The sequence below is a fragment of the Maniola hyperantus genome, chromosome 19, assembly GCF_902806685.2.
Source record: "Maniola hyperantus chromosome 19, iAphHyp1.2, whole genome shotgun sequence".
NCBI classification, from domain to species: domain Eukaryota; kingdom Metazoa; phylum Arthropoda; class Insecta; order Lepidoptera; family Nymphalidae; genus Maniola; species Maniola hyperantus.
The window spans coordinates 8457079-8471680 of record NC_048554.1 but is presented as its reverse complement, the minus strand read 5'-3'; the positions used below and the strand labels follow the sequence as shown (position 1 = coordinate 8471680).

The 14602-nt window shown below is 37.9% G+C and overlaps 1 protein-coding gene across 2 annotated transcripts in view; it reads right to left on the bottom strand.

Annotated features, from left to right (window-relative positions):
* The window catches only part of gus (splA/ryanodine receptor domain and SOCS box containing gustavus), a 99199-nt gene that overhangs the window by 64568 nt on the left and 20029 nt on the right, over nt 1-14602 (bottom strand). The window contains exon 1 of one of the 2 annotated variants that reach the window (XM_034978904.2): nt 12576-13221. The exons of the other annotated variant lie outside the window; for it this stretch is intronic. Coding sequence (XP_034834795.1) covers nt 12576-12643 — 68 coding nt within the window. The 5' untranslated portion in view covers nt 12644-13221. Of the gene's footprint in view, nt 1-12575; nt 13222-14602 lie in introns of those variants that run through there. 2 annotated transcript variants of the gene reach the window in all.

The following is a 14602-nucleotide window of genomic DNA, read 5'->3' as shown; positions in this document are numbered from 1 at the left end:
CGCTGGCCATGTGCGGATTGGTAGACTTTACACACCTTTGAGAACATTATGGAGAACTCTCAGGCATGCAGGTTTCCTCACGATGTTTACCTTCACCGTTAATAGTTCCTATTGTTATTTGTTAGCCAGTCGTGAATCTCTTTACTAAACGTTCTTTAAATAGATGTGAGAGTATTGCGTCTCTGAATAAGCCATTCCACTTATTCAAAGACAGAATAAATAAACGGCAACTGCATTAATGAAAGAAATCACAGAAAATGGTAATAGAGTTAAAGAAGTAACACTCCCGGTTTTATTGTACTGTACAAAACGGTTAAACTTAAGAGAGCTTTTATATTGCCTTGTAAAAGAAATCTAGTTAATTAAATTTGGGTGTTCAGTACGTAGAAGTAGGTACGTATGCCAATTAATCCAATTATACAGTTAATTAATTGTAAGGGTATTTACATCAACTCGGTTTATTTTACAGGTATGTAGGATTCACGTTCTAAATTCGTTATAGTAGGTTAACTTTAAGCTATTTGTACTGCGTATTCACGAAATATGCCTTGTGGAAATGCCGGTGACTTCACAGTCTAAATTATACTTATAATTATACCGAGTATACTTTGGTACAAACTTATCAAGTAACTAGCTCATACTCGCGACTTCGTCCGCGTGGACAACACAAATTCCAAACCCCTATTTCACCCCCTTAGGAGTTGAATTTTCAAAAATCCTTTGTTAGCGGATGCCTACGTCATAATAGCTATCTGCATGCCAAATTTCAGCCCGATCCGTCCAGTACTTTGAGCTGTGCGTTGATAGATCAGTCAGTCAGTCAGTCAGTCACCTTTTCCTTTTATATATTTAGATCAATGCTGAGCGTAATTTACTGAGACACAACACTTCGGGTATACTTGGTAGAATCGCGAAGCGACAGGTTGAGATGGCAATCAGCTGGTCGATTCCGTAAAACCTGCACCAATAATTATTACAAATAAAATGTGATTGGCTGAACTTATGGTATTCTTGTTGCAACAACACTTGACACTCACTCACTATTGGCTACAATTCATTGTAGCCAATAGTGAGCGAGTGTCAACCAATCAGAGGTGATTGCGATCGTGACATTGTAGCTATCATTCTACCGCAATCGAGCAGCTGGGTGGGGATGCCGTGCACAATCCCCGCGCTAACCCGATGCGGGCGAGCGCGAGCGCTGTGCGGGTGTGCGGGGCGTCCCCCGCCTCATACCCCGATTGCCATCTCGACCTATCGCGGACTATACGTATGAAACAGTAAGTACTAAAATACAGGCGATTTGATAGGCAGAAGTTTCACTTTGTCCTCCTTTACTTAGCTTTGTTTCTTACAAGTTACGTTAAGAAATAATGTAACATTGTACGTAACTCGCCTGAGACTTGAGAGGGACGTAGGTTGCGTTGCGATACTATATCATTTGCTGTTATCAATAGTCACATACAACGAGCATAATATATGAACACAAAGTGTAGATATCATATGCAATGGGGCACGTCTACAAATCTAAATAGATAAGAATACATTTTGCGGTAATGATGCGATATATTATAACGGTTAAAATATATAACGGGATATAATATAACGATTTAATTAACAATTAATCAGTTCTCTTTATAGAAATAATCAGAAAATACCAGTGTCTGACGGAGACAAAGCATTTATTGCTAATAAGATAAATTATGTGGTTCGCATTCGCCAAATTGTCGCCATACCTGTGGTCAAGCTCGCCGGTATTTGCGGAATCTAGGATTTGCAACACCACGTCTTGTGCTTGACGCGTGGCAAGTGGCTAGTGTTGCCAGGTGCTTGGATTTTCGTTACGTGTGTCGAATTTTTGTACCGAATGGAATAAAAGGAATCAATTTTTAGGATTCCGTACCTCAAAAGGATAAATGAACCCTTATAGGATCGCTTCGTTGTCTAGTATGTCGTGTGTGTCAAGAAAAGGGTGGCAAAACCTATAGGGTATACCTACTTTAGTAATAAAATGATGTGATTTTTTGTATAGCGGTAGTCTATGGGGCTAGGATTCATCTTCTATAATATAAAAATGAATCACTAAATGTGTTGCTCATCGCAAATCTCCAGAACCGCTGAACCGATTTCGCTAATTCTTTATTTATAATATTCCTTGAAGTACGAGGATGGTTCTTATGGAGAGAAAAATTTAAAAAAATCCTGGAAAAGAATCGACTGTTAGGCGGTACCTACGAACTACGAACTACGAAGTTCGCCGGGGCAGCTTGTTATTAATAAATATTTTTTTATTTATTTTTAATATGAACCTCACGCTGTACTGAAGGTGACAATGACACAATAAATGAATCAATGAATCACAACAATCCATAACAGTCAATTTTTTTAAATTTTTCAACAAAAATATAGAGTAATTTCTGCGGGAAAATATTTTTTATGTTAAAACAATTTAAAAATATTTGTCGTTTACGACTTGTGACGTCATTAATACAGCGTGACGTTAATAATTAATTACATATTTTAAATATAAATAAAATTCATGATTTTTTAAATAGTATTTATTCTCTTTAATAATGAATTCTAGCCCCATAAACTACCACTATAATTGACTGGGTTAAAAGTAGCGATATCCTTTTCCACAAGGAAACTGAAGAGGAATACACCATTTTGTGATATCCATCAGTTTAGACTAGAGATCTGTGTTCAACCAAGTTAGAACCATTATGTTATAAAACAATAAATGGTTTACTGATGTTACCAGTGTCTCCTAATTTTTGAGGGAGTTGACAGAATATGATTCGAAATGAGTTCGAGTTTAAATTGGAATAAAAGCCCACTCTGCTTAGCTATTTAAGAGATCTTTTGAAATAAAATATAGCATTTTTAACATTCGCGTTATTTCTTTTAGATAAAGGGTGTTTTAAGCAGCGCTTTGTTTTCCACGTCCCAGTTTTTTAATGTCGTGTCCCGTTTTAACTTATACCATGGCTGGCAACAATGGTCGTGGCCACAAAATAGAGACAAAGAGGTTCGCATAACCTTGGCGGCGCGGCGTGTGCCTCAGTGACGAACGCGGAAACCACTAACGAACTACCGCCTACAGCCTTACGAAGTCAGCGCGTATATTCTGCCCGAGCTATTTTTAGGGTTCCGTATCTCCAAATAAAAAACCAGCCAAGTGCGAGTCAGACTCGCGCACCGAGGGTTCCGTACTACAGTCGTATTTTTTCAACATTTTGCACGATAAATCAAAAACTATTATACTTAAAAATAAAATAAAATCTGTTTTAGAATGAACCTGAGGTAAAAGCCTTTCATATACCCCTCATGGGATATTAATCTTACTATGACAGTTGAAATACTAATTATTTGTGAATGAACACTTTTTTTGTGCTGTAACCACAAATTCACAGTTTTCGGATTTTTCCCCTTACGTGTGCCAAATTTCATGATTCTAAGTCAACGGGAAGTACCCTATACGTTTTCTTAACAGACATGACAGGCGGACCGACGCGACGGACAGGCAACGAAGTGATTCTATAAGGGTTTACCTTTTGAGGTACAAAAATCCGAAAATCGTGAATTTGTCGTTATATCACAAAAAAATTAAGTGCTATTTCTTGTACGATGGTATGAACTATGGAACCCTTCGTGTGCGACTCTGACTCGCGCTTGACTGGTTTTGTTTTTCTTCGACTTCCCACAACCTTAGTTAAAGGCTAAAGATCGGTATCAAGGGCTATTTTGTTAATTTGCCACTTATACTCATTTGTTTATTTAAACGAGTTATCAGTTCATTGTCGGATATGATAACAATTACATAGTTCAGTGTTTCATACAATATGATTTCTACATAATATAAAACAAGCCACTTCCCACCGTCTGTCTGTAGGTGCGCTTAGATCTATTAAATTACGCAACGGATTTTAATGCGGTTTTCATCAATAGATAGAGTGATTCAAGAGGAAGGTTTAGGTATACAGTTTAATAATGTTTTGTGTTAATTTGTTGAAATATGACGAAGAATTATTGTTCAAGATGGATGGATATATTCATATAGTTATTAAGATAGCTTTGACAAAAAAAATTAGGTACCTATTAGGTTACTATTATGATTTAGCTATAACAAAAAATCATGTAAGTTTAAGTACATAATTGATATTTTTGGTATTTCCAGAAGTGGATTTGTTGTAGTACAGTAAATAAGGCCGTTTTTTCGGTCAACCTCGCACTAAATTTCCGATCCAATTTCTTTTTAGGGTTCCGTACCCTAAAAGGAAAAACGGAACCCTTATAGGATCACTTTGTTGTCTGTCTGTCTGTCAAGAAACCTATAGGGTACTTCCCGTTGACCTAGAATCATGAAATTTGGCAGGTGAGTAGGTAGGTCTTATAGCTGACATTTGGGGAAAAATCTGAAAACCGTGTATTTGTGGTTACGTCACACAAAAAAAATTTAATTGTGGTCATAAACTAATAATTAGTATTTTCAATTTTCGAAGTAAGATAACTATATCAAGTGGGGTATCATATGAAAGGTCTTCACCTGTACATTCTATCCAATAGTTTTTGAATTATCATGCAAAATGTCGAAAAAATACGACTGTAGTACGGAACCCTCATTGCGCGAGCCTGAGCCTTGGCCGTTTTTTTTTGGTGGACACATAAGATGATTAGAGTGATCTTTATCGCCCCCACCTGCCGTAGTCAACAGCAGGTTGATTTCGTAAAACCGGCATCAATCATTATTACGATTGTTGTGATTGGTTGAATTTGTGCTATTCTTGTTGCAATAATGCATTGTACCTACCTAGCCAATAGTGAGCGAGCGTCAACCAATCAGAGGTGATTGCGATCATGACATTGTAGCTGTCATTCTAGCGCAATCGCAGGTATTCGAATAGGAAGTTTGAATTTATTTGCCTCTATTTTAATCTAAATCAGCAGTTGACATATTATGTTATAGACAGAGAGCCAGCGCGTGTCAGATCTTCGTTATTTTATAAAAGCTGAAAGTTTCTCTGCATGTTGTCCCCAACACTTGGAGCAACAATTGTTTGGATGTTTGTTTCTATCATGGTGACTTTGGGAGATAGTAACAGGTAATAAAGGTGTAATTTTTAGGGTTCCGTACCTCAAAAGGAAAAACGGAACCCTTATAGGATCACTTTGTTGACTGTCTGTCAGACTGTCTAGAAACCTACAGGGTACTTCCCGTTAACCTAGAATAATGAAATTTGGCAGGTAACTACCTACTAGGTAGGCCTTATAGCACACATTCGGGGAAAAATCTGAAAACCGTGAATTTGTGGTAACATCACACAAAAAAAAATTAAACTGTGGTCATGAACTAATAATTGGTATTTTCAATTTTCTAAATAAGATAACTACATATTATATCAAGTGGGGTATCATATGAAAGGTCTTCACTTGTGCATTCTAAAACAGATTTTATGTACCTATCATAGTTTTTAAATTATTATCGTGCAAATTGTCAAAAAAATACGACTGTAGTATGGAACCCTCGTTGCGCGAGATTGACACTTGGCCAGTTTTTTTTATGTCAAAGTATTTAATCATTTTTTTTTCTTTAGTATTAGAATTAGAAATCAGTATTAGAAATCACGTCATGCGTTGCCAGACACTTAGTGTAGTGGCAACCACCTGCCACTTCCTTAAAGTTTAAAAGTTTAAGTTTGTCTGGCAGGGCGTTGCCACGAGGTCTAGCATGCGCTGGCTTTTATTCTATTATGTCGTGCTATAACTAGATGTAAAACGGTCACGTGGAAGGCACCGTGTGTCCTTTGCCGCTTTGAAATAAGAAACACGATAAATTCCATACCTGCTATAAATAATAACGTCAGTTGTTTAATCTGTGAATTAGATGCGCAGCTTTTCAACCACATCACACAAAAATGTTGTAAACGAAGTTATTTAAATACATGTTATGATAAAAATATTACTTTGTTTCTCAAGATTAGAATTGTCGTCTGTATTGTACACAAGCAAGTAAATAAAATTGTAAGCAATTAAACATCACTGAAATCTGCATGCATGCATGTAAATTTTCCATAATGCTCTCAAAGGTGGCTGAAGTCTGTCAATCCGCACTTGGCCAGTAGGGTGGACTAGGGCTTAAGCCCTTCTCATTCTAAGAGGAGACCCGATCACGCGTCGGGCGATGGGTCGAGATGATCGATGATATAATTATACAGTACCAAGTATAGTAGGTAAAGGCATAGGTTTCAATAAGGGTCGATTCACACTAACACAGAGTCGCAGCGAACCAAAACGACAATCTTAAATTTTACATAGAAAATTGCTACCGGCAATTTAGGGCTCCAATAAAATACGTTATAAAGCTAATTAAGGTGGCATGGGTCCTTTTAACCTGTGCTTCTAACTGTCATCTAGAAACTAGATTTACGCGTCATTACCACCCGATGCGATGGCAGTCAAGCGCAAAAGCCCGTCGTAGATAAATAAAGCTCGTTTATAAACCTATATTTAGCTACATAATGCAATATATTAGACGTTAATATTATAAACCGCCTTGGGTTAAATGTTATGGAGCATCGTTTATTGCCGTTTTCGATCATAGATCTGAGCACAAGTGTGGCGAAGTGCCCGGACGTGGGCTTTCTCAGAGAGCGATGCTCCAGTACAGTACGCGGCAGAGAATATTGTACATCGACCTTTAGAAAGAGATAACGGTTTCGTAGAGCGTTGTCTCTGTCGTTGACACCGACAAAACGCCACATATGTATGTATGTGTATACGGTATGAGTGACAGAAACAACGCTCTACAAAGCCGAAATCTCATTCTAAAGGTCGATGTACAATATTTCTTGCCGGCTACTGTACTCACTACATGTTTACTTGCTCGTACACTGAACCCTGTCTCAGATAAAATAACGATTCGAGGAAATGGGGCAGCGGAGCCCCGACGTAGTAGGTGCGTGCCTTAAAGTTGAAATGGAATAGCCAACACGTCGTACCTATTTAGGTAATTTCGCTTTAGGCTTACTGATAGATTAATAGTGATACCTTTCAATTTCAGCTTATTTGGTTATTTCACAAAAAAAAGTACTACTTATACAATTAAGACAGCTTGTGTCAACAAGTGTCGTCGCCTTCCTCCACACCTTGCTACATAATATGTATTATACTTGCTTATGCTCGCGACTTCGTCCGTGTGGGCTACACAAATTTTAAAACCCTATTTCATCCCCTTAGGGGTGGAATTTTCAAAAATACGTTCTTAGCGGATGTGTACGTCATAATAGCTATCTGTATGCCAAATTTCAGCCCGATCCGTCCAGTAGTTTGAGCTGTGCGTTGCTAGATCAGTCAGTCAGTCACCTTTTCCTTTTATATAAATGTATTTAGATTAAACTTATATTAACTTACAAGCTGATGCCGACCTCGCATCCCAGACTGACTCTATTCCACTAGGACTAGGTGGACTGACGATATGAAACTAGACGCAGGGAGCCGCTGAATTCAGGAGGCGCAAGAATATGGCGTATGGTAGAGGACTACCACGTCCTCCACGTCCACTGCTGCAATAGTTTTCTTGTAAGGATACAAGAAAACTATTGCAGCAGTGGACGTTCGACATTTTGATTACGACGACGATACTGAAGCAGAATGCTGCAGAGACGTGATTAGATTTCCTAGGAAAGCAGTCTTCTTTCTCCTTCTTGAAGTGCCGTCTCCTATCGGAGGTTGGCAAACATTAGGGCTATCTGCACGCTTGGACGCTACTGCGCGGAAAAGAGATAGGGCACTCTTCCCGTACCACTTGTATTGGCGTAAATTCTTGAGCCACGATGGTCTTCTTCCGCCGGGTAGTCTTCTATTTTCCCTGAATAGAATGAGGCTGAAGGAGGTCGTATTTGCTATTTCTCATAATGTGGCCGAAGTACTCCAACTTCCGCACTTTTAGAGCAGTGTCATCATTTATAGCGGCCTATTTATACTGTTAGAAAGAGCGCGGTTAAATCAACGACTAGTCAACCACTTTCCTTTGGTAAACCACGCTATCTTGTTTCAATAGACAACTTTTCAGTGATGTCATTCAAGGCTACTGCAGCGTCGCATTTAGGCAATAAGCTTTCCGCTGTCCCTATACATTGCTGAATATACCCTGCCAATAATATAACGTAATGTAACTACTTAGATTGGAGAGAACTGGTTATTTTGCTGAGGTGTTTAAAACCTTTTTGTGTGTTTAGGCACGTTTTAATGTCAAAGTATGAATCATACTGGACCTAAACAAACTAGTGCAATATATAGTCTGTCTAATGAAATACTGCAAGCTTTGGTTAAGGATTGGTCTCCGCTTCGCTACGACAGCGTTGCGGAGACCAATCCTTAATCTGAGGGTGCGTTTCCACTGACGTGGAGCTGGGCGAAGTGGAAAGGAGCAAAACGTGAATTAACCAATCACAGCGCTCGAAATCTCCTATCCGCATCAGTGGAAACTGTGTAAGTGGAGCGGAGTGGAGCTGAGCGGAGCGGAGCTGAGCTTTAAATAAAATATATGAACACGCGGCCTCGAGCCAGACAGAACGGAGTCGAGCAGGCTGTGGTGCCAAGCGGAGGGAACGAAGTGGAGGGCAGCGCTGCGAAGCGGGTAGACAAATTTGACTGATCGGAACATGGCTCAATGCAGCTCTAGTCTGCTCTGCTCTGCTCAGCTCAGCTCATCTCCACTCCAATCGGCCCAGCTCCGCGTGAGTGGAAACGCACTCTAAGACCGCAAGAAACATCGATATTTCAAGTAAAAGGAAATTAACTCATCACTGAAAATAACCATTATTATGACAATAAGTGCCCACTACAATAACGGTGATAATAACATTGTCAAACAACAAGCTATTCAACCAAAACTAAATTACACATTTAACATAATCAATGGTGTTGGCATGTTGGGGAAAAGTTGCGTGTTAACGTCCACTTTACGAAATGCTTTCATGTTAAATTACAGGACTTCCATGAATTGACGTATTATGTATAGGGGTATGTTAGCTGGCAACTGTTTGGTGATTGTTTTAACGGTTTTGAATTTAAACGGTTCGAAAGTGTTTTCCAAAATAATAGAAACCTGTTACCTGTATTTCAAAATACTGTTATATTATTGGTGGTGTAGGTAAAATCAAAATGTAAATTTATCAATAAATGCCTAAATCATTGTTACGTATTTATACCTTAACATGCAAGTTTTAGGTATTCATTAATACTCCGTGTAAACTGTACTTACAGTTGTTAGAAATTATCGCATCTTTGTCTGGCCGCGATTGAAGTTGGTCGATGCCAGACAGCTCCTCTGGGACATGTACCAGACTACAATGGAGATGACTCTATAGAGATTAGTTCGCGTTACATTTGTTTGAATTTTTACATTATAATAGGTATATAAAAAAGGAAAAGCTGACTGACTGACTGGTCTATCAACGCACAGCTCAACTGGACCGATCGGGCTAAAAGGCATGAAGATAGCTATTATGACGTAGACATCCGCTAAGAAAGGATTTTTGAAAATTCCATCCGTAAAGGGGTAAAATAGGCGTTGAAATTTGTGTAGTCCACACAGACGAAGTCGCGAGCATAAGCTAGTAAATGAAATAAAATAAAACCAGTGAGGCGTTAGTAAAGCTCATAAAAGGGTAGAGGGTTTAATTTCTGGAAGAGTTACTACGAACATCTCAGATTCCGCAGCAGCCGTAAGGCGTCGCGTCTGAACGACGTGGGTGGTGCGGCCCGTTGAATATAAACGTCCGGTAAATACGGCTTGACTGCTTGCGTTTGAATGCCATGACTTCATCGCTCCTCGATTTAGTATCTCTTTTGGGAAGTCTAATGCCGATCGTGGTAACAGCTATGATTCATATTCATGGCATGTTTGCATTGTCGTTTTTATTATTATTATTTATTTATTCGAATTGATTTGGGATAATTTGCATCTTACTAGTAAGAATGGAGGATGTGATACTTCTTCATTTCGTCCTAAAAAAATTGAATTACTAGATAATGCCCGCGACTTCGTCCGCGTGGATTTAGATTTGAAAATTTCCGAGGGAACTATTTAGTTTCCCGGGATAAAAAGATTGGATTGGATTTTGCTTTAGATAACTATCTCCCGAAGTGTCAATGATTTATTAAAATTATAAAAGAGCTCTTTGCGATTCTTAGAATACTTACATTAAGTATATTACATTGAAGAAAAGTTCATCTAAATAGAGCTAAGTAAAGAGGTAGGACTTTTAGCAAATTGGATCATGATCGCGATGAAAACGATACGGTTTTAAAGAGATTTTAAAGTAAAAGCTTGGTTAAGAAAGTTACACGCGTTCATTATACCAATTTCCTTACAACAAAATCAAACGAAAAAAGAAATTGAATAAAATAAAGGATTAGAATATTACGGAGGGAGTGCAGTTATCGAGGCTTTAGCTTTAGTTATTCAGCTTAGTTTATGCTTTCACTTTAGTTGACCACCAAAGACAGACATACTTAATTATAATAAATAAACAATATTATTTATATTTGCATTGTTTGGATATAAATGATGACCATAATAGTCTAAAATCCCCAATTGTTTTGCGCAAATGCAAAAAAAGTTGTGGAATAAAACTTAAAACTTGTGTCATTCATATTTTAATAAAAGATAATTTCTAAAACAATAATATTTTAAGTTTTGTCGAGACCAAATTCACATGATCAACAATAACATCAAATTATTGTTATCAAATATGCTTTGTTTTGTTTAAAATATATCTACAAATTGACTTTTTGCCACCCTATTGTATTTAAACTAATCCATTTAGATGGTATCATGTATGATGTCATAGTCTAACAGCTGTTAATCTTAAAGACTGATTATTTTTATATTCAATCGTTCACAAATCTACTTATTATTGTTTTGGTCGCTCAACATTTCGTGTTTAATAATAAACAATAATAAAATGTACAACAGCTTGGCCGTTACATCATATTTCAACCACAAGGTGTCCAAGTAATTAAATTGTTTTAATTAGGAATTACTCACTCTATTAAAGTGATTTGTCGCCTTTGAACTGTACCTACCTATAAATATAACATGATTCAAACTGGCAATGGTCTGTCTGGAATGATGACGCAAAACGACTATACTTACGATATAACAACCTTAATATGAATAAGAATACTAATAGTTAATAGTTAATATAATAATATTTAAAAGACAATAGTTGTCGCTATTAAGTAACTGATAAACAACCAGCTTATCAAATGAGGTCTGTATCGTTAAAGTGACTGTACGTCAACAACAAAATCTTTGAGAAATAGATCGTAGGACTATAATATTTAGTACTTACTGCTGAATAATGAAGACGATAGGTATACCAAATTATTCAACTAACTATTCATTAGATAGAAAAAACAAGAAAAGAGGATTGGTTAATCCTGTTTTCGAGAGGCGAGATAGGCATTTAATCCAACAAGGCAAAGCTTCTAGAGGGTTGATAGTGGATACAATCATCAATTATATAATTATATCTTATTCTCTAAAAAATATATTGGTGGGATATACTTCAAAATAGAATCTACTAGTCTATCTTTTAGTTTAAGGTTAAAAACAAAAAACACATTAATATGTGGCTGTTATTTTGAGGCATTCACAAATGTCTCCAAATAAATGTGACAATTTGATTGTTTAAAGCGGACTGTACCTACAGTTGGCGCAAAACTCTGATATGATTGACGTTATTATCACTTTGACGATATACATATTTACGTTATTCGTACGTAAATACCTAAACGCGTATTTAAATTAGGTATTTAGTATAAGGAATTCAAAACAATTTAACTGGGCTAGATTAATATTTACTGCTCCTTGACGTCAATAAAGCTTGATAGGGTATTACGTCAACAAATAACGCAAATTTAATTAATAGCGCTATTGTGGAATATTCATAGACAAAAAATTATTAAGAAGCATTTGTGTCATGTTTAGTTCTTATAAGCCCTTAAAAACAGGTAATTAGACTCTTAATCTATTCACGTTATTTTTGCTATAAAACTATTTATCCAGACTCAATCCGTATAAATAAAACGAAAAGCTGACTGACTGACTAATCTATCAACGCACAGCTCAAACTACTGGACGAATCGGGCTGAATTTAGCATGCACATAGCTATTATGACGTAGACATCCGCTAAGAAAGAATCATAAGCTAGTTATAAAATATATAGGAATGGAAAGGGTATTAAATATATCTAATGTTAAACGAGATGAGAACTAAAATTTGTCTGTCCGTTCTGTTTAGTTTATTAATTAATTAATGTAACTTATATTAGTTATAACCGTAGGGCAACACTGAGGGCAAAAGAGCAAGAGACCGCTCACCGACTAGGTAGGTGGTCTGACCAGCTGGGAGAGTCCAACACGTGCCATCGTGAAAATGGCAACAGAAGCCGATGGAAACAATAATTATCTGGTAGGATCTCGCTAGAACCACGGTCTTCAGAAATGAAGCCACGACTGAAGAGAGAAATAATCTGCAGGCAAAAGCTGATAAAGTATACGATACCTAGTTAGGTCAAGAGCAGCTGGCATTCCAGCCGGCACGAACCACCAGGGCGGCAGCGGCGTGCACATCCGCTGCGGCGGTGCACTTTACGCGACCATGCACCGGTTCCACGTCTCCTCAGTCCCAACTCCAACTCACTCACATTCACTTTACGCACTCGAAAGGTGGCAATGTCAACGCAGTGTCATGGTTAGGAGATGCCTAATTGACCTGGTTATAGATAACGGTGACGCAAAATCGTCTTGCTGTATTACGCACGAGCTTTCCAGCTGCCTATTTAGAGAAAATAAGATGGGTAAACTAAATTACAAAAGGAATTTGAAACAGTCGTAATACCAGAAGTAGAGTAATAAAAATAATAAAGCAATAAAAGCAGCCGAATCGAGAGCGTCCGGATTTTTCAACTAAGTTCAGGGGGAGTCCATAATTAGAGGGAGCGACTGACTGAATGAAAAGAATAAGGGTTGTTAGGCATAGGGTCGATAAACTTTTTGACGGAGGGCCGAAAAAATCGAGTCGATAGTCGTAGCAATCGGTGGGTCGGATGGGCTACTTGTAAGGGTAGGTTCGCGAGAATAAACAGCGCGTGACGGCACGAAGCGCTCGGTTCGTGCGTCGCTCCGATTTGAACTGACGTCGTCGGTCGGGAGCGTTTCTCGGTCCAGTAGCTCGCGCGTGGCGCTCCGCCCGCCCCCGCGCGGCACGCCATGTGCCGCCCTGTGATAACGCGTCCCGATGCTTCACCAACTGCGTTGCGTCTCGTCGAGACGAAACCCATCTCGCTAAACTTAAGACGTAATACTTATACCGCTTACTGCTTATCGAATATGTAGATCGACTAGGTTCTTGACCAAAATGTAATAGGTTATCGTTTGGCATAATTACTCGTAAATGTACCTAAGAAGTCCGAGCATATAAATTTAGATTTTTTTACTTGTCTATAATATATCTTAATATTCTCTATAAAATGTTCTCAAAATTTTTGTTGGGCGTCCACTTCGCATAATACAGAATTATTAGATAAAAAATACCTACATATAATTATCTCGGTCGACTGAACTTTAACGTAGACAATAAAAAAACCGACCAAGTGCGAGTCAGGCTCGCGCAGCGAGGGTTCCGTACCACAATCGTATTTTTTCGACATTTTGCACGATAATTCAAAAACTATGATGCATAAAAATAAATAAAAATCTGTTATAGAATGTACAGGTGTATGTAGTTATCTTATTTAGAAAGTTGAAAATACTAATTATTAGTTCATGACCACAATTTAATTTTTTTTGTGTGATGTAACCACAAATATATGGTTTTCAGATTTTTCTCCGAATGTCTGCTATAAGACCTACCTACCTGCCAAATATCATGATTCTAGGTCAACGGGAAGTACCCTGTAGGTTTCTTGACAGACCGACAGACAGATAGACAATAAAGTGATCCTATAAGGGTTCCGTTTTTCTTTTTGAGGTACGCAACCTTAAAAACGGAAATTCCATGCTACTCATTAAATTAAATTACGTAAGTAGGTACTCCTAGCGAGATATGTTACAGCAAAGTTAGAATTGAAGCAAAAACGGTTGTAGCTCGGTGTTTGGTGGTTCCACATATTCGAATTCAACCCCTGGCACGTAAGTACGGCATTGCCCATAAACCATTCCGATATCGGACGTCGCGTCACTGAACCGTACTATCCATAGGAATTGAGAGATTCAGAAAACTGACAAGAGGAAAATAACTTCTATAGCCGGTGATACTTTATGATCAAGGCCCAGTTATGTCTGATAATATTTTGTAGCCTATATTATAGCTACGTTATTAGGTATAACGATACAAAAGGATGTATAAATAATATGCAAGAATAAAATCAACTTTTTGGATGGACAAAAATAGATTAGGTATATTATGACACAGAATTAAAAGTTGGCCTCTAATGGCTCATATCATATATTAAACTAGCTTATGCTTACGATTTCGGCCGCGTGGACTACACAAATTTCAAACCCCTATTTCACCCCCTTAGAGGTTGA